Raw genomic sequence first — 18976 nt, 5'->3', positions numbered from 1 at the left:
AAATTTTGCCTCCTTCTCCCCCCCCCCCCCTTAGTCAATGCTGGGTAAAATGCATGGTCCACATAGTTGAAAATACCTCAGTACCTTAAGGGTGAACTGGTGGTTTAGTGTGTGAAATGTGACAGACTGGTCTAGGGGATGTTCAGGTAGGTCAAATTCTGCCTCAGATGGGGCAGCCAGCTCTTCAGCATGGGGCAGGGGCAACGGCAGACCTTATTACGGGGGGGAGGGGGTGGAGCACCCTCCAGTGGTGGGACTGCCCTGGGTGGCCTCCAAGTGTGTTGCTGTCAATGTTTTCTTGCTTATACCAAAAGTCCAGTGTTTTACCAAAAATCAATACCTTCAAGCGGCAATAGTTTGCTGGAATGGAAAACCAAATTGTGAATGAAGGCTTGTCATTGAGGCTGAACCTTCAATGAGAAAAGTGGTGTAAAAATAATATTGTGCATGCACCAAGTGAAAAGTGTCAGAGGGAAACAGTTCAAATCTTTTTAACAATATGAATACCTGAAACATATATGCAATAGGTAGTTGTTTACACAGACACAGTCCACTGTGGCCAGTGCCACAGTTCACAGCCTGCCTCAAGATCACATGAGCTGCCCCATAATATCATAAGTTGCCCCATTTCAGTGAATCTGTCCAAAAAATAAAAAACTACCTTAAAACCAAAATATTGCAGCAGCCCTTCCCCAACAAGGTCTTGAGATCTGCCACTTTCTGCATACTGACTGGTACCTATCAGAATTTATGCTTTGTGATGTATGGCCTTGGCTGTTATAGAAAGTAACCATTCTTTTACACAAGTGGTGGCTTGTGAGCAGCCATTCTACAGATGTGATGGTACAGCATTTCCTAACAGGACATTCACAAGCATTAGTTGTACTGCACAGCAGACCAGTTGTCTGTAAAGCTCATACCCAGGCCAGAGAAACTAAGAATGTTTGTATACATTCATGGCTCACATTTAGTATTTATGGTCTAAATCAATTGATCTATGTATAAGTGATGTATCTTTGGCAGTGGACACACACATGCACACACACAAATGTTGATGGTCATCCACATACACTCACATACACACACCCATAAATAATATCTCCCTTTGCACTGCATCTGAGTGGGTTTTGTTGGAATAGCTCAATTTCAAGATGTCCTCACACTAGTCTTTTTCATGGATCAATGGTGCCTATGTTCTGGGTAAAATGACAAAGTGTATTTCTTGAGTTGTTGATATTTTTATATTTAAATGCATAAATCTAAAGGCTTGATAGCCATTATACAATTTTTCTATTCTTGCATGGAGTTGTGTTACAACACAATATCTAGGACCTGCCCCAAAGCATTATAGGCTGTGATTCTGTGCTTTCCATGATGTAGTCCCATACATCATCACATTCCAACATTGGCTATGCACCTCAGTGTCTGAAAGAGTGGCATAAAGTCATCCTGCTTGCCCCCATTGCAATATTTGTTGTGACGCCCGCCAGATGGGATGATGGTCTCGCGGCAGACGTCGGTGGCGAGCTCGCCGCGTGCTGCAGCAGCGCAGCCTCCGGTGCGCTGCTGCCTGCCTGTGGGCTACCTGCCGCCGGACCAACCACCGCCATACCGGACGCTGCCGCCTCCCCATGCGCCGTTCTCGGAGGTCACCACGGCGGACCACCTGAAGCTGAGCGTGGCAGAGGCCGTCCAGCGGCGCCTGCGGCGGCCGCCCGTGTACGCGCCGCCGCCGCCGGACGAGGGTCAGTTACAGGTCAGTGTCGGGCGATCGAGCCCCGGGCGGCGCACACCCAGCCAGCCAGGCCGTCAGCTAACGGAACGGATCGGGACTTGTTCTTGGTTGAATGACGACACCACATGGTTGCCTTCGGGGGCACCGGCTTCGGCCGGTGTAGGGGACTAGCGCCCCCTCGGGTCCCAGATCCGGTGACAGGTGGACAGCGCGAGCTGTTTCTCTCAGGGCATAGGGGCCCTGCCGGTACGTGAGCTCCCCCCCCCCCTTGGTCCGCCCGCTCCCTTCCCATTACCCGCTTTCCCGCATCCGGCCCACTCATCACTCTCCTTCTCCGCGACAAATGTTTAAAATCCCTTAACATCCTAAGGTGCGTGGGACGTACATCATGCATTGCTCATTGGAGAACGCTCGCCGTACCGCTCGCTGATCCGTTCAAAACTTGACGACGGCTGTTTTATCTATGACGGTACATCAGACCTGATTGAACGTGCTTTGAAAACGGTGCACCACGCTGCGCTACGTACCGCCACGGGCTTTTCGAACACCGCCCAAAGATAGTTTTCTGATGGAGTCCCGCGAGCCCCCACTAGCATTGCGAAGGCAGGTGATGGGCCTGCGCTACACGTGCAAGCTGGCGCAGTTCCCAGATCATCCTACCAACAAGCAGTTTTTGTCGCGTAGCTTATGGAGACTTTCTACTTCAACGGTCGCCATAGACTTCCCCCTTTTGTGTACGAATGTGAGAACTTCTAGACGCGAGCGGCGTCAACCACAACGTGTCATCAGACTTAAACTCATGAAGAATGCTCTCTGGGAGCTAGCATCGCCAAGAGGGGATGTTTCGCTATTAAACATGCAAAAGCAATGCGTTCTCATAACGGAAGTTAAAGGTGCAGCCTGGGGGCACATAGCCTCCTTTGACGGATACATGATGACTTATACGGATGGTTCAAAGACGGATGCAGATGTAGGGTGCGCTTTTGTGTGCGGATCCACAACACGGTCATTCACACTGCCTGCACACGCGTCGGTCTTTACTTCCGAGCTTATACCCACCAGGAAAGCTCTCTGCTTTATTGAAGTAGACGATAGCAATTTGCATTTGATTCTTTCCGACTCCTTGAGCAGCATCCTGGCTGTTGGTGGCTTCTTCTCGCTAAATCCACTGGTCCAGGACATTCTTCGCGTCTAAGCTCACTAGATCAAGCAGGAAAAACGGTCGCACTGCGTTGTATCCCAAGTCACTTGGGGATCTGCGGAAATGATCTCGATGACGCGGCAGCAAAGCTCGCTACGACAGGGGCACGCATTCCCAGGGGCACCACTGCCAGCTCAAGCCATGAACCCCGCAGTGTCTTCTTTTATGCAGAAGCGATGGCAGTTCCACTGGAACTTGGAGCGCCAACCAGCCAAAGTCAGTGAAACCCCGTATTTGACTATCGCAGTCGTGTTTTCGCGACAGTAGGAGGGAGGAAGTTGCTCTTTGCCGGTTGTTCATAGGCCACACATGCTACGCACCTTTACCTGTCATTGGCTGGCGACAGACCATGCTGTAGTGGATGCTCTGACCCGCCGACCGTGCATCACATACTCGTCGCTTGCCGTCACCTTGCTGCAACGAGAGTGCAGTTTTTCGGACTCAACGTCCAGAGTCGCACGCTTTGCCACTTTTCAGGGGATTGTCCACACGCTGTCGAGTTTGGTTGTGTTCCAGTTTCTTCGCGCTGTAGATTCCCCAGTAATCTTTTCATCATGAAACCAGGCCTGATCATCAAGGCTTTAAAGGGTGACCTGATTGATACACTTGCCTGATTTGCGGCTCTGCATAAAAGGATGGTTATGGGCGCTGCATGACCTGCAGCAATCGATGCGCCCCAAACCCCAAATCATCATCATCATCATCATCACATTTGGTTGCACGTGGCATGCTACCGCGAGTTGCAGGTGAGGGTGATGTTTTCGGGTTTTTCATGATATAGCATGATTGCATCCAGGCATCGTCGAAATGCCATGAGGACCCCATTTCCTGTTTCCTCAGTTGTTCCCTAATGTGGCGAACTCTGCGTATCAGGCAGAATTCTATTGCTCGACTACACTCAGCCTGTTATCTTACACCGCATTGTCAGTAATCCTATCACCCAATGTGATGACACTGCGTGCTTGCGTGCGTGCGCGTGCACATGTGTGTGTGTGTGTGTGTGTGTGTGCGCGTGCACATGTGCATTTGTGCGTGTGCGTGTGCGTGTGCGTGTGTGTGGGGTAACACTGAAGATGTCAAGCGCGCCCCAAAACCTGACTGGTTACCGGCGTCTCTGTATCTCGTCGTGTTGCTGAGAACGTGAGATGCTCCGCTCTTGCGCTGCGACCGAACCGCCTGCCAAGCGCGGGGGGGGAGGGGACCTGAGCTGAACAGTGCCGGCTTTGCCTCCCTGTTCTGGCTTCTACTTCTCAGTTACAAGCTGACTATTTGCCGTGCAGCGATTGCGCCCCATGGTGCCGACTCGGTCACGAATCATCTGTCAGCAATTGCCGGCATCGCCCTGCCCTTTGTGTCCTACAGTGTTGACTCTGTCCTGACTCGAAGCCAACGGACTTTCTTCACTGGGCTGTGGTTTCGATCTCCTCAGTTGCTGACTTGGCCCTGTGACGCCGTCCCATCCTCGGGTGTCGACTCTTCCGGTGCGCCAGCTTCGCCCTCCGCAATTGACCGTGTCGTGTGGCTCGCCCAGGATGGCGGCACCCCCTTTTGCTTGAGGTACAAAAACGTGTTGAGAAGCCTTCAAGAGACCGAGAAGAAGATGGACTGCCTGGAGGTGTTCGTGTCGCACGACTCCTACCCGCCGCAGCACGAGCTCAGCTACCTGGTGCACGATATCATGCTGGTGAGCGCCGGCCGCGGGGGCGGCAGCGGCAGCTGCCCGCGGTGCTCTGCAGGCCGCCGCCACCTCCAGTACACATGTAGGACCTCTGAAAGAGCCTTTAGACATGTGTTAGTGAAGTGCACGTTTGTCCTGTTTGCCGTACAGGCTCATTGTGTGTATTAATAAGTTTTTTTATTCATGTAATGCTGTAGTGATAATGCAAAAGCTCTCCATAGTTGAGCACGACAGTTACTTTAGCCACCCCAGCGACCTCGTGACTACTCACTTTCATACGATTCAGTAAAGTGAGCTTGAATTCGCTCATCGCTGCTTCACGTATCACTCATCACCCCGCGTGCTGCAGCTGCATGAGTGCCGCGCACTGACTGCCCCCCCCCCCCCCCCTCACTGACCCAGCGCTGGCCCGTCGACAGGTGTCGGAGGACGAGACACTGCTGCGCCGCTGTCTGCGCCTGCTCCGCGTGGTGGCCGGGTACCACGCGCCACACTCACAGGCCATGCGCGCTGTGTGGTATGACGCGCTCGCGGTCGACTCTGTCCCGGTGGGTGAACGGCGCTGGTGGCCACTGGCCAGGCGTTCTCGGTTGCGGGTGTCGTTGGTGGAGGTGTGGTCGGTGCGAAGGGGCACAAGGGAGAGGTGTTCAGCCGGCGCGGGCCGCTCTGCTGGGCCGACGGGCAGGAAAGCCCGATGCAGGAGCCGGGAGCAGGAGTAGACCAGGCAGCTGTGCCAACGGTTGAGCCGGAAGCTTTGTTGTCAGGGCTGAACGTACCAGTCTGGTGCTTTCGAGCCAACAGCAGGCCCACTGTAAGCCAGCAGTCACATCGCGCCTCGTGATCTCTGGCTGACGACGAACGCGGCGTGATTAGTGGCCGCCGGAGACGCCACGGTCCAGACCCGGCAGTGCAGTTGCGCTGATCGGCTGCGCTCTGGCTGCCGGCAGATCGCGTACGTGCTGGAGAAGGCGAGGGGCCGCTGCCTGGACGCCGGACTGCCATCGCGCTGTCACGTGCCGCTCACCGAGTTCTTCGACTTCCTGGTGACGCTGCTAGAGGAGGACATGACGGCCTGGAGCAGCAGGTCTGTGTGGCGGGGCGTCTCGGAGCGAGCTGCTGTGTGACCTCCGGGTCGCAGTTGACCGCAGCCGCCGCCTGAGGCCCGGGCCGGGCCGGAACGGGCTCTCCGTAATCGGAGCGGGGCCACTCTGACTCATTCAATTCGGCGGATCCTGCTTTGCAGCGGGATTTCGGCATGTTAGTGTCCTGTGCAAACTGCAATCCATTATCGTCGTGCTTAGATGCCATGTTTCCCCTTTCGCAATCACTTGCCCTTTTGGTCTGCTGGTCGTTGGTTTGGGCTGTTCTTTTTGGCGAGCCTCGTCCGTGTCCTCCGTTCGGTGGCTGAGCGCTGGCCGCCCGTCTGTGTCGCAGACTGGCACGAGCCGTGTCCTTGCGCGCGTGAGTCGGTGATGCCGGGCTGCGCTGATCTGCCTCGGGTGGCGACAGCTGAGCGGCGGCCTGCTCGGTGGCCTGTGCGGTGCCAGTGTTGACCGACAGACCGGTCCGTGCCCGACAGTGCGCTCGCGGCCCGGCGGCTGCAGGGGCGGCCAGCGGGGCGCCCGCTGCTGGCGCACGTGGTCTGGCCGTGCGGCGAGCCGGGCTTCAGCCGCCACGACACGGCCAGCATCTGCCAGTGGCTGGTGACCGCGCACGTCGGCCCGGCCGACATGACCATGCGGCTCTTGCTGCTGGTGAGACGCCGGCTGCGACGCTCGCGCCACCGCCGCCGCCGCCGCCGCCGCGGGCTGACGACGGTGGTCTCGCAGCTCTCTGCACAGAGCTGTATGGTGTTGTCTGCATCGGTTTAAAGCGCAGAACAACGGCGGCATACCGTTTTTCAAACGCATAGTTCAATTCTTGCCAATCCTGAGCATTTTGTTCCGTGTCACTGTCGTTGTCATGACATATGGACTCTCTTCGACACGGCGCGCGGCCGTGACACACCTACGGTCGCGCTTTCGGGCCGCGTGCCGACCTCTCCGCGTGACGTGACCCCGCTGTCGACTGTGACAGAGACTGATGGCTATGGCGGCCGGCCTGGTGCAGATCAGCTCTGAACGCGAGGACTTCCCCAAAGTCAGTGAGGGCATGAAGGAGCTGGCTATGGAGCTGGCCAGGACCGTGGAGAACGCAGGTGTGTGTTCTGTGACCAGCCAGGGCGACGGGTCTCCCCCTCTGCCCCCCCCCCCCTTCATTAGGTGTCCGCTTTAACATATCTGGAACAGATGGTGCTATTTTATTGCGTTTTTGGTGTGGTCTCATTTTGGGTGTAATCGTATGCTCCCAACCCTCGCATGGTCCCATCTTTCATAGAACCCTGGCCGTCGGTCTTGTAGCGCTCTTCTGCCTAGCCCCATCTCGCTTGTTACCATGCCTTCCATGTCTTCCGTTTCTCCCCGTCCCTCCCGTGGCGTAGTCTTCTAGGCTTCCCACCCATTATGTCCCGCTGCGACCGTGCCGGCCCTGTTCTCTGACCTGACACCGAGCGTGGATGGGCCGCAGACCTGCCGCCGGCCGCTGTGGAGGAGCTGCTGTGCTCGTTGCGGCCGGCCTGGCTGTGCGCCTGGACGGCGGCCGGCTTGCTGGAGTCGCGCTACGGTCGCTTGCGGCCGGCCCAGCTGTCGCTGCAGGTGCTGGCGGACACCTACCTGATGCCCGAACGGCGGGACGCGCGGCGGCCGTCGCCCGCCTGCACCGAGAATGAGAACAGCTGGTCTGCCGGACCGCAGGTGCGCAGAGCCGTCTGGTCCGCCGCTGGACGCGCGTGTCGACAATGATGAGGGCGGGCGCGGCGCCGGTCCCGGTCGCACCCGGCCACGCCTTGTGTGGCGGTGGGATGAGCGCGGCGCCGGTCCCGGTCGCGGGCACAAGCTTCGACTCGTGTCATGACGGACGCTGGCGGCGGTTGCAGGTGTCGTTCGCGGCGAACGGCGAGAGATCGAAGGACGTCGCCGGCGCGGCGGCGGGCCGCAAGCGGTGCAGTCAGTCGCCGCCGGCCAGTCCGGCCCGAAAGCGGCCGTTTGCCGTCAACGGAGTCGACGCGGACGGTGAGCTTTCGCCGCCCTGCCGCCTCGGATGGCGGCCGGTGTCTGGGAGCGGCTTGTGTGTGTGCTGCTGTCCGTGGCGGCCGCTCGGGTGGTTGCGTTGAGCTTGTTTGCTTTTGAGCCAAGTATTTGCGTGATGAGGGATGGACAACGGGCGGGAAGAAACAACGGGGTAAGGGAGTTCGCTATGGCTGTCCAGTTTTGGAGAGTGACCGAAATAGAGCGATTATTGTTCAGTGACCACCGCAACATTTTCGGGGATTCAGTAATTCGCTGTGTTGGGAATTACATTGTCATGCAGCAAAACTCATTCAGCCTCTCTTCATGCGGTTGGTGCGGCGTCCTTTCTGGATGTCAAAATCTGCCACCATTGCGAAAAATCGCCTAAGACCAAAGTTTTCTTTAAGTTCTATAACCCTGAGCTATAAATGTGCTGTAACCCTATAACCCTTCTATAAATGAGCTGTGAAAAACGACGAGCCTCTCGAAAAGTTGCTATCACTGCCGGGCACCCCTTTACCCGGGGCCGTCTCCTTAAAGTTCCACTACTTAACTCATCAGACGCATTTTGTGACGTTAGATAATTGTTACGATAACAGAAGTATTGCAAAATGCGCAAATATTTTGGTGAATGGTGTTCACAGTGAGCAGGAATGCGCACCTTTGCAGTTGTATGGCCCAATCTTCCTGGGTTCTGCCCCCAGCCTTTTGCACTTGAAGTCGACTCCGAAAAAGTTAGCAGTGGCTGTTTTTCGGTGACCAAGTGACGCCCGCCGTCAGGGGTGGACAGTTTGGAGATCCGTCTGGGAGTTGTAGCCGGTACATTTGCTTACACCGGGCAATTAGGTTCACGTATCCGTCCCCTCTGGCTGCCAAAATCTGCCTTTAACGCCTAAAATCGTCCCAAACTGGCGGATCCGTGCTATGCGCGCCACAGGACAGACCGCCTGCACACAGTAACCTACGCTTTTGGCGGCTGCATCGTCCGTGTTGTCCTCTGTCTGGCCCCATTAGTCTCGTGTCACTGCAATGGAGAGTCGTCAAGGTCAACGCGTCCTTAACCTGTGTCTTTCCACCTTTTGCACAAAGCAGGTTTTACCTTTTTCATCTCATTGAATTGGGGAGTCCAAATTGGGGGTGATATTGCAGTGCTGCAGAGAAAGCGTTGTTCGGATTTGCTCACCTTCTTCCATGCTCCTGTCCATTGTGCCGTTTCCAAGCCACACTCTCGTTCACCCGGTCCCTGCGGCCTGCTGCGCTGCTGCTGTGACCTTTGCGTGGGGTGGGGCCGCCAACCTCCCCGCTTCACTCCACTCCAATCCAATCCAATCCAATCCAATCCAATCCACTACACTGCAATCCACTCTACTCCACTCCACTCCACTTCACTTCACTCCATTTCACTCCTGTCCACTTCACTCGGCTCCAGCCGCATTCCTGTCTGACCGCCAGTGACTTGGGCTGCTCTGCACGTAGTGATTGGGACTGTTTGCGTCTTGGACGACATGTGCTCGACTGAGCGCATCAAGAGACGTGTGGTCTGCGACGCTCAGTTCGGCACGCCCCCGTGGTCCACAGGCTTTGGTGCTGACGTCTTGTTCGACTGGAACGGCCCTGTCCCGTCGTGTCCTGATACGCACATTGCACATCCCTGCTCCCAGGCCTGACGTGCTGATTCTTGTGCTGCCCGCTGACCTGACCCGATTACCCGGCTGATCCAGCGCTCTGGTTCCGTGTAGTATACTGGTGTGGTGTTCAAATATCGTGCAATATCGGGACATCACGTAAAGGTGTGACCTGGCACGATGTCACCGAACGACACGGCCTGCTCACTTGATCGTGCACTCTGCCTCTTCCCGTGGATCCAGCCCCACCGGTCATGGGCTGTGGGAAAGCCTGGCACATCCGGCTGTTGTGATAGCGTCCAGTAACGGCTGTCGTCACGTCATTTTCTGCGACGTTGTCGCTGCAAGGCACTGCACTGGGGAGTGGTCGTTCGTCGGCCTACAGTGACGGGCTTCCCCCCCACGTCTGGTGGCGCCTCTCCTGACCTGCTGCTGCGCCATCCTGCAGACGAGCGCACGGCCCCGCGAGACGGCGCGAGCGCGCTCCCGCCGGATCCGGACGAGGCTAGCCCGGCCGCACCGGCCGCCGCCTCGCGCGACTACTCTCTGCTGGCGCACCACCTGCTCACCGGGTATCTGCTGCACTCGGGCGTAACGGAGGTGCGCGTGCTGCTGGCCCGCCGGATGAGCAGGCCGGCAGCGGCGGCAGTGAGCGTGCGCACTCCGCCGCGCTGTCTCGACGGCGCGACCAACGTCCAGTACAACGGGGAGCTGCGCTTCATTGAGGAGCGGCTGTGGAGATGGGTGGTGAACCGCTGGCTCCATCCGCGCTTTGCGCGCTACATGCGCAACGTCACGAAACTGTGAAGACTCGGCCAGCGACCTCTTCAGAGTACAAAGGTCTGGTCAGTAGAACTCACAACGGTGAATCCACGTGATATTGATTTGGGAGGCGAGACCAAGTCTATTGCAAGTAGAGCCTCCGGTACAATTTCATGCTGCACTGCCGGCTTTATCACTTATGGCATTGAGATGTGGGATTACGCTATATCTAGTCGTTAGCGGGGTTGTGAGACATGTTGAAGTTTGGCTTTGCCTCATGATTTGCTGCAGTTATGAACTTTTCGCGGTGAATTACTGTTAATATCAGTGAGGATCTTTCCAATGGATTTAAAACGCACAGAAAGTTTGTTTGGGTAAGACGGGTTTTCGCTTACGCTTACGCGCGACTTGCACTGTATTTTATACGAATTTGCTGCATGTGTGTGTGTGTCTTATGCTACATGTTTTCCAGACTGAACTCATTTTTTATCTTTGCCGTCCACCGCATGCCTCGACCAGGTGAATCGTGTGTGTCTTGGAGACAAACACTCAAGGTCGTGCGTGGTAGCCCGTCCCGCCGCTGCCTCTATGGTGGGAGGAGGCAAATGAACACGCATAATTGTCTGAAATGTTTGAGTAACCTTGCAGTACACCTGGAGATTTGTTACAGTCACAAGCTGATTGATGCAGTTCCCGACGGCCGTTCGGCCGCCTGAGTTAGAATACTCGCAACTTGTGGCGTCTCCGTACGCCGTGATGTACCTGATTCGCTTGTGATTGGATCAATGTGTACCGCTCATCCAGATGAGTGCCTGGGAGATCACCGCCGAATCATGCTGCCAAACTCATCCGGCTCATCCGTCGTGTTATCCGTCTCACCATGCTTCATTGCTAAAGAGCTACTCTCAGCTCACGCATAGAGTAAAGTAGCCCCCGGTTGGGACGACCAATGGCAGTCAGAGCCTTAACGGGTGTCTACCTCTTGTATACGGTCCGCCGGGCGCTTATTAGGGTGCTGCCGCTGCTGCAAATACAGATTGGTTGAAGTGGCCTACTCTTGCCAAGCGCCGCACGCTGAGTCAACGCAAGCTAACTTGGCGGGTGAGCTTCCAGCGGATTTTTTCAGGATTCTTAAACAGACAGTTGTTCTCTGCGCACGATGAATGGTCGCTCACGCTGAAGTCCACGGCGAGCATTGCGGTATTTTTCATCAAGAGGGCTGCCTGGCTGCAGCAGATTTGGCGGTCAGACGAAGCTCGTTTCCATTTGAACCGTTAAGTTAGGCAGTAGAAATATCGCTGCCGTGGAGCTTGAACCGCCAAAAAAGTTCCCGAACGACCTCTGCAACCCGCAAGCGCACCTGCTGGTGTGCCGATCGCTCACGAGATGACCTTTGGCCATCCCCGTCCGAGACAAATAATGGGGAAAGGAAGCGGCCCCTGTGAGCACCGCCGATGTGGGCACGTCCTCAGAAATGTCGGGAAGACTGATGCTTGCAGCTTGTGCTGACATTACATGTGCTAACAGGACGCGTGTATGTGCGGTGAGTGTTCCAACACGTGCCAACCACATACGGTCTCTGAAGCATTGTATGGCGGTGGGTCACTTCGGAGATCGACTCTGAAGCATTGGGTGGCGGTGGGTCGCTTCGGACTTCGACTCATTGCCTGGGGAGTACGTGCCATCACGAAAACAAAGGTGAAGCTGGTATTTGATGGCATGTCTATGTGAATGGTTAGCATTAACTATTGATGCAAACTGATAAAAGCAAAGCATACTTAGTGATACTCAAACTCTCGTACATTCCGAAAGTCGGGTGAATACACTTGCGCCGCGCTCGTCGACCCACTGCTCTGTCTCAGCTCCGCTGGCTGGGGTGCAATCAAAGGGACAGACTCGGACGACCGAGTCCTGGCCCGTGGTGTGCCGCGCGACCCTCGACCAGCATCACTCCGCTTGTGTCCGATAGATGGCAGCACTCAACGTGTTGGCCTCACGGACCGGCGTGATGGCCACACGCACCGGTCTGGTGGCCACTCGGAACGGTCTGATGGCGACACGGAACTGTTTGATGGCCATACGGAACGGTCTGATGGCCACACGGAACGGTGTGATGGCCACACGGGACGGTCTGATGGCCATACGGAACGGTCTGATGGGCACACAGAACAGTCTGATGGCAACACGGAACAGTCTGATGGGCCCATGAAACGGTGTGATGGCTACACGGGACGGTCTGATGGACACTGGACACTTCCCGGCAAGCGCGCTTGCTCCACAATGTGTAGACATATTGGCACGCCCACCTGTCAGCCGGCAGCTGGTATGGTTAGGTTTATCCACTTTATCACAACCGTTTTTTTGTTTTTGGTTAGGTTTACGGAGCCTTTGCCAGCAGGTGGTTGTAAAAGAACTGCAACTGCAGAGAGCGACAGCAAGTTCAGTCTCAGGCGTCGCCCATGGGACTCATCTCAGGGGGGCTTTCCAGCAGTCGTGTGTGGGTTTGCCCGATGTGTGAAATACGCCGGCACAGTGCCGTGGAAACCTGCGAGAGACATTCCCTCGGCTTTTCATTAACGGTTTCTTTTGAACGGCTGCCTGCTACGTTTTTATAGGGGCCAGCTCATAGCCAACTGGATGTGGCAATGGCATGGACGCTTGAGAGACGCCTCCAAACGACGATGTCGATTATTTTTAGCTTCTTTCGTGTGCAGGTGCTTTTGTGTGGCCAGAGCTGACTGGCGTATACCATAAGCGCTTATTCATGCCTGGGGCCAGTGCTGTGCTGTCGGTCTCGCCCGGTCTCTCCATGGTAATAGCACCACGCGCCAGCTGGAAACCACGTGCCATAACAAACGTCGGCAGGATCGCCGGCTACACTGGCAACTCCCGAGATAGCTAGCGAAGACCACCGTCGACACACACGTAGATAAACGGCTGCCACGACGCTGAGCGCAGTACGCTCCGTCGCGTACGGCGCGCTCTGTATACTCTAGCCGTGATGATGGCGATGTCCGCGATACCCGGAAGCGGTCTTCCCGGGTCATCTTTCTCAGAACGCGCCATTTGGCTGCATGCTTCCGCCGGCTAGGCAAGGTCAGGCAACGCGCCTGCTACCCCGGCCCGCTGTGCAGTGCACTGTCCGCCATTTGTCTCCGACTGTCATCAGCCGGCGCTGTCACGGACGAGCCTTGACCGCTGGACTCTGGGCCCGGACTCCAGGAGAGTCACAGCCCTGACCGCTGGACTCTGGGCCCGAGCTCCAGGAGAGTCACAGCCCTGACCGCTGGACTCTGGGCCCGGACTCCAGGAGAGTCACAGCCCTGACCGCTGGACTCTGGGCCCGGACTCCAGGAGAGTCACAGCCCTGACCGCTGGACTCTGGGCCCGGACTCCAGGAGAGTCACAGCTCTGACCGCTGGACTCTGGGCCCGGACTCCAGGAGAGTCACAGCCCTGACCGCTGGACTCTGGGCCGGGGCTCCAGGAGAGTCCTACCCTTGGCCGCTGGACTCGGAGTCCGGACTTCGGCAGAGTCCCAGCCCTGACCACTGGACTCTGGGTTCGGACTCCAGGAGAGCCCTAGCCTTGACCGCTGGACTCTGGGCCCGGACTCCAGGAGAGTCCCAGCCCTGACCGCTGGTCTCCGGGTCGTCATGTCAGGAGAGACAAGGCGATTCGGAGGCGCGACATTTGACGGGCGAACCTCGTGCTCCCCCGGGCACGAGTGTAGTGGGAAGCGCCGATAAATAGCAATAACACCGACCAAAGGCGTGGGTCACAGGATTTTGGCTACTTACTAAGACGGTTGCACATCGGCTACTGCACCGTCAGATCTCCAGTTTTCAGTCTCCTGCCGCCACACTGTGGGGTGAGCAGCACTCACCACAGCTCAATAGCTCAGCTAGCTCAGCTTAATAACTAGCTCAGCTCAATAGCTCCTGTCCGCGATGCCACTTATCGGCATTGACCTACACCTCCTGCGCATCTGAAACTCACAGAGACTGAGTTTCGTAAACTAACTTGAAGGAGAGTGGGAAAAACAGTTTTTCCGGATTTGACCCACTTTCTTCCGAATAAGAAACTGCACCCCTTGTCGTAGGGCCCCCTCCCCCTCCTCCCGCCTGTGCCCGTCTCTTCCGTCCCGGCAGGGCCTGCGCCGCCGCCCGGCGCGTGGAGCGCTGGAAAGTCCCGCCGGCAGCCCACGTGACCGACTCCCCTCCCCGGGGGCCGCGGCGCGGTGTTTATACCGAGCGACCAGGCGGCTGCCGGCAGATCGCTGGCGGCCGCGGCGCGGAGGCATATACACGCGGGCGACCCGAGCCGGCGGTGGTGACAAAGGCTGGCTCAGCCATGGCCACGGCGGCGCTTACATGGGTGGTGCTGGTGTGTGCTCTGGTCGGCGCTGCTCTCTGTCAAGGTGAGAACCCTCGTCGGGAGGGGAGGCGAAGTGCGCGACATGGGGCAGCGGGGGTTAGCGTTAGAGGCGGCAACGACGCGAAAGACGTGGGAGATGTGTGCTTGCAACTTTCGAAGCGTGGGGACTGTCCCCGCTATGTAACAGAGACCCGAAATTGTCGGACAAGTGTGCACGAGTTCTCGTCAAGCGGGTAAACGCGCAAAATCCTACGCGGTACCCTAAACGCTCGGCATTAAAATTTGAGGGCTCTCTCGGCCCCCATGGCTAACCCTGTCGCCGTTCCCCACGGCCAAAAAATTGTGCCACCGCCCATGGCCCGCGTGGAGGGGAAGGCGCAGCGGCTGTGCGCGGTGTACGTGCCGGAGAGAAACGGAAGATGTTCGCCGACCTGACCTCGGTGGACGCGCTTTAGGCCAACTTGTGGGCCATGCTGTTAGGATTGTACTCGACTCCGTGAAAGCAATATATGTTGAACCCAGTTGAAATTGATCGCACTGAGCAAACCGCGTTGACCGGATCAGTCCTGATTCAATTTTGAAATGTGAATAGCAATGTAACGACAGCGTCCATACGACCAGTTCATGAACACCAAAATTGCGCATCAAACGTGGTGTCAAGGTCTGTCGTCACAAAATGTGTTATACTAACTTTAATGTGGCTCATAGAAGGGTCCATATTCTCAACTATTGGCCACAGAATGGGCTCAATCTGAGTCGATTTAGGGTTATTAGAGGGTCGTAGGGTCAAAGAAGGGTCACTTACATTTCTGTATCCTCACGACGGGATGGACTCCGCTGCGAAGTCCAATCGTCCTCGGCCCAAAATAGAAACCTTCTCGATGTGAAGTCAGAGCATTGAGCTTATATAGAAAATGACATGTTTCTGTTCATTTTCATCGGGTTCGACTTTCTCCAAGATCTTGTAAAAGGGCTTTTCTGCACTCCTCATCAATGTGCGTGCCCCGCAGCTTTGCAGTGTCGCGACGCCCCACGCATGGCCGTCTTGGATCCGCTTCTGACGCAGGGCAAGTGGACATGGCTTTAGCGCGCAAATGTTGAGAAGCCTGCAATAAAGGACTTTGGATAATAAGTAGGACGGTTGCGTACCATCACCTAGTACGAAATTATCACGCCAGGCCTTTTCCTCGAGCAAAATCTTACCTTGTCACGCAATTGTACTGGCTGTGTGGCCTAGTTTTGCCTTTCCGCCGTCACAGCCACCTGAATCAGCACGCGGTGTTCTTCGATGGGCGACCTGAACTTCTCGACTTCAGCGCTGCTTGGGCGCTGTGAACATCGCATCTGACCATTTCAAGGGCGGTGACATTACGTAATGACCTGGCTTCTTGTCCTGAGCTGAGCAGCCGAACGAGCCGGACGGCGGCTTTGAGCTGTCCCGGCACATGACGGGCGCGGGTACCGCGGAGTCTGGTCGGCTGTGCTCGTCTGTGACGTCACCTGGTCATCGAAGCCAGGTGGGTGCTTTATTCACAAAAATAGTCTCCCTGGGTGGATCTCTGAGTCACGGATCTCCGAGGTCCCGGGATCGGAATGAAGGATCTTCTGGCATCTTGAGCTTTTTAAAATTTGGTATTCAAAAAGCAAGCAACCGAGCAGACGGAGAAAAGCTTCAAAGTGAGCGACGCGGACGCCTAAGTCGGACGTAACGCGCAAGCGAGTCAAGAAATCTGTGGATGTCTTATGTGCGTGCCACTGTATGCAACATTACCGCAACAGCATCGTTGGTGTACTACGCAGTGCTATGTAGTGGACACAATCGTGGCTGCGCGACCTGCACACTACTAAAATTGATGTTCAATTTGCGAATGAATAGATAAAATACAGCTGACAGGATATCTGTCTCCCTTCGGTATTCGCCCTCGCTTATTGTCTTACGCCCGGCAGACTTCCATGTCATATTGTTCCCTCCCCACGAAGCGGTGGCGTGGGTGTTTGCATTTTATATTAGCTTGCGGGGCATCCAATATCATCTCGTGTGTGCGTGTTTGTAAAAGAACTAATAGAAACGGGTATCAGGGACGGTGGTTATGCAAAAACCATGCATTCATGTTTTAAAAATGGACGGTTTATTTACTCTGTGGTGGTTTTGAGAAATATATGCATATATATATATATATATATATATATATATATATATATATAACAGTTATCAAAGTCGGTACTTATTCAGGCCCACTATGTTAGAGCCCGCAAACCTGACGCCTACATGTCCACTGCTTAAAAAATGACAGACTGGTCCAAGCGTTTTGATTGGATGGATTCCTGGGATGAACGTCCGCGGTAAGCAGTGCATGCCCCGTGAACGCTGACCCCGCCATACGAACGGCAACTGCCCGGTCGACGGCAAAACTTCCCGGCGAAAGCTTTGTGGCATTGCTTAGCATGGTTCTTTCTGTCCTCCGACGGCACCGAATCTTTAGAGCGACCGCTGCCGCGGAACGTATATTACCTAAGAGAAAGTATATATATATGTATATATATATATATATATATATATATATATATATATATATACATATATATACATATATATATATATATATATATACATTATACATGTGTTTGCGTGTGTGTGTATGTATGTATGTGTATGTATGTATGTATGTATGTATGTATGTATGTATGCATGTATTCATCAATTTGGAAGGTCTTTCAACTGTATATTCCTTTCCAATTGCTTTGCTTTCTGTTCAGTTCGTTCCGTCTGCCTTAAATCCTATATCCCCTTGCATACTTCCTACCTAGGTATTGGTCTGTATTAAATTTCTTACACATTCTAGCTGCTGGATTGTCTCTTGTGGTTTCCTTGGCTTTAGCGTCACTCCCGTTTTTTGCTGGCTTCTTCGGCATAAGTCTGCTACTTCCTGGTTGTTACTGTATCTCCGTTGTGACTCCAAGCAAGCTCCTTGCGATTCGCGTGTACATACTTTGTGTCAGAGAGAGACCTGTGTCCTCGCTGTGATGTTCTCATAACCGCACACCATATGGTCAGCCCGTGCCCGCTTCGCAACGCCGGGTGTCGGCGCTGTTTTGAAAGGTGTGCTTCAGCGCCTAGGTATTGCGACGTTCTAGGAAATGAAAAATGTTATTGACAAGGGCAAACTTTTACTTTTCTGAGAGTTCATAGCCCTAGGCCTTCAGCCATATACAAACCCGGTTCGACAGGTAACACTCCGTCGTGGGCGCAAAATCGTCGTAGATGTCGGCGGGCCCCAAAACCCAATAATCATCATATCATTAGCTGGGTTATAAAAAATATATGACAGAAACACCAATGCGCTGCCAAAAATGTCCCGTAGCTCGCAAGTTATTGAAAATGTTTGCACTAGCATTCCTGATGTACTCCATTTGATCTGGAGATTCATATGAACAAGGCGTCTTTACTGACCCCGTGATGAGTACTTTGAGTAAACCTAAATTGAAGCAACTTTATGCTGATCTGAGCATAATACATATAATAACTTGCAATCAGTCATGTAGCTTTTATCATCATTCACACGGCAACGTTTAGCACGCCATCAACAAGACAAAAAACAATACCAAAACCCTTACGCTCTTTTAAATTGACTGTTGTCATTACCGATGGCAAATTACGATAACAAGTGGTAGGCAGTATGTGCAGTTTGTGCGTAGTGTAAACCTCTTCACCCTTCAAGACGGACTAAGCCAAGACCATTTTGAGCCAGGCATGCAAAACAGGCCTGTAAAGAAGAACATTTGTCAAGAAGCCACGTGCCATCAGGCAGGCAGGACTTCATCATGCCACGCAGTCCCGCACGATGCACACTTTTACTGCACGACTTTGCTTTGCCGCACTCATCCTGCCAGGGCCTGCTGTCGTCTGTCACGCAGCCTGACATGTGACGGCACAGGCCTATTCCAATCGTTACTGGATGTTGCAGTCGCGCTGCGGGGCCATACCCGGCGTCACTTGCCGGCCAGCGGCGGCGGGACGCAGGCCGGCGGCAGTTGCGCCTGGTTTGCCTGTTGTCTGGCCGTTACGCGGTGGCTCAGTCAAAATTGACTGTAGATGTGGGGTCCACCACTAAACCACAGTGAGGCCGCGGTCTTTCATAAGCCAGAGAGCTCCCGCGTGCGCGCGGCATGCCTCACGAAGAGCAGCTGTGTCAGCAGATGACAGACGTGGTAGCTGCGGTTGTGGCCGGCTCACGCTATCACGTCTCGTCAGCTGTCCGGTGGCGGTACTAATGGCGCGAACACGCAGCAACTAGCCGGGCGTGGAGGGGGAGAGCAGCACAAACGCTGTTTATAGTGACGGCCCGCCGGAGCTGACTGCCTCCACGTCTGTCTTCTGTCAAGCGATACACTAATGCTTGTTTATTTAATCTGACGCCCATCGTCACAGGCCTGCGGCACTAGGAAAATCCAGTGATACGCTAAAACAGTGGTCTTCAACGTTTTCTGAAAC

The 18976-nt window shown here is 54.9% G+C and overlaps 2 protein-coding genes across 2 annotated transcripts in view; both read left to right on the top strand.

Moving 5' to 3' along the window:
- The first annotated feature begins 1721 nt into the window (after positions 1–1721).
- LOC119100631 (uncharacterized) lies at positions 1722–10153 on the top strand. Its single transcript, XM_037223707.1, has 10 exons — positions 1722–1756; positions 4468–4620; positions 5034–5162; positions 5562–5698; positions 6194–6368; positions 6691–6811; positions 7180–7406; positions 7589–7724; positions 9795–9946; positions 10046–10153. Exons 2-10 carry the CDS (start codon positions 4537–4539, stop codon positions 10151–10153), a joined length of 1269 nt encoding a protein of 422 aa, XP_037079602.1. The 5' UTR covers positions 1722–1756; positions 4468–4536.
- Positions 10154–14408: 4255 nt separating this feature from the next.
- LOC119100630 (kielin/chordin-like protein) overlaps positions 14409–18976 on the top strand; it is a 42385-nt gene continuing 37817 nt past the window's right edge. Inside the window, exon 1 of the mRNA XM_037223706.1 lies at positions 14409–14527. Coding sequence (XP_037079601.1) covers positions 14461–14527 — 67 coding nt within the window. The 5' untranslated portion in view covers positions 14409–14460. The remainder of the gene's footprint in view (positions 14528–18976) is intronic.

The sequence above is a fragment of the Pollicipes pollicipes genome, unplaced genomic scaffold (assembly GCF_011947565.3).
Source record: "Pollicipes pollicipes isolate AB1234 unplaced genomic scaffold, Ppol_2.1 Scaffold_4881;HRSCAF=5763_pilon_pilon_pilon, whole genome shotgun sequence".
Lineage (NCBI taxonomy): Eukaryota > Metazoa > Arthropoda > Thecostraca > Pollicipedomorpha > Pollicipedidae > Pollicipes > Pollicipes pollicipes.
Note: the sequence above shows the minus strand (reverse complement) of the source record. Positions and strands in the feature narration are given on the sequence as shown.

Bases quoted from the DNA above. Each gene is read 5' to 3' on its own strand.
- LOC119100631 (XM_037223707.1), top strand. From the start codon at position 4,537: ATGGACTGCCTGGAGGTGTTCGTGTCGCACGACTCCTACCCGCCGCAG. The intron at 5,163-5,561 runs GTGGGTGAACGG...GGCTGCCGGCAG, and splicing joins TCGCGGTCGACTCTGTCCCG to ATCGCGTACGTGCTGGAGAA. The intron at 7,725-9,794 runs GTGAGCTTTCGC...GCCATCCTGCAG, and splicing joins CAACGGAGTCGACGCGGACG to ACGAGCGCACGGCCCCGCGA.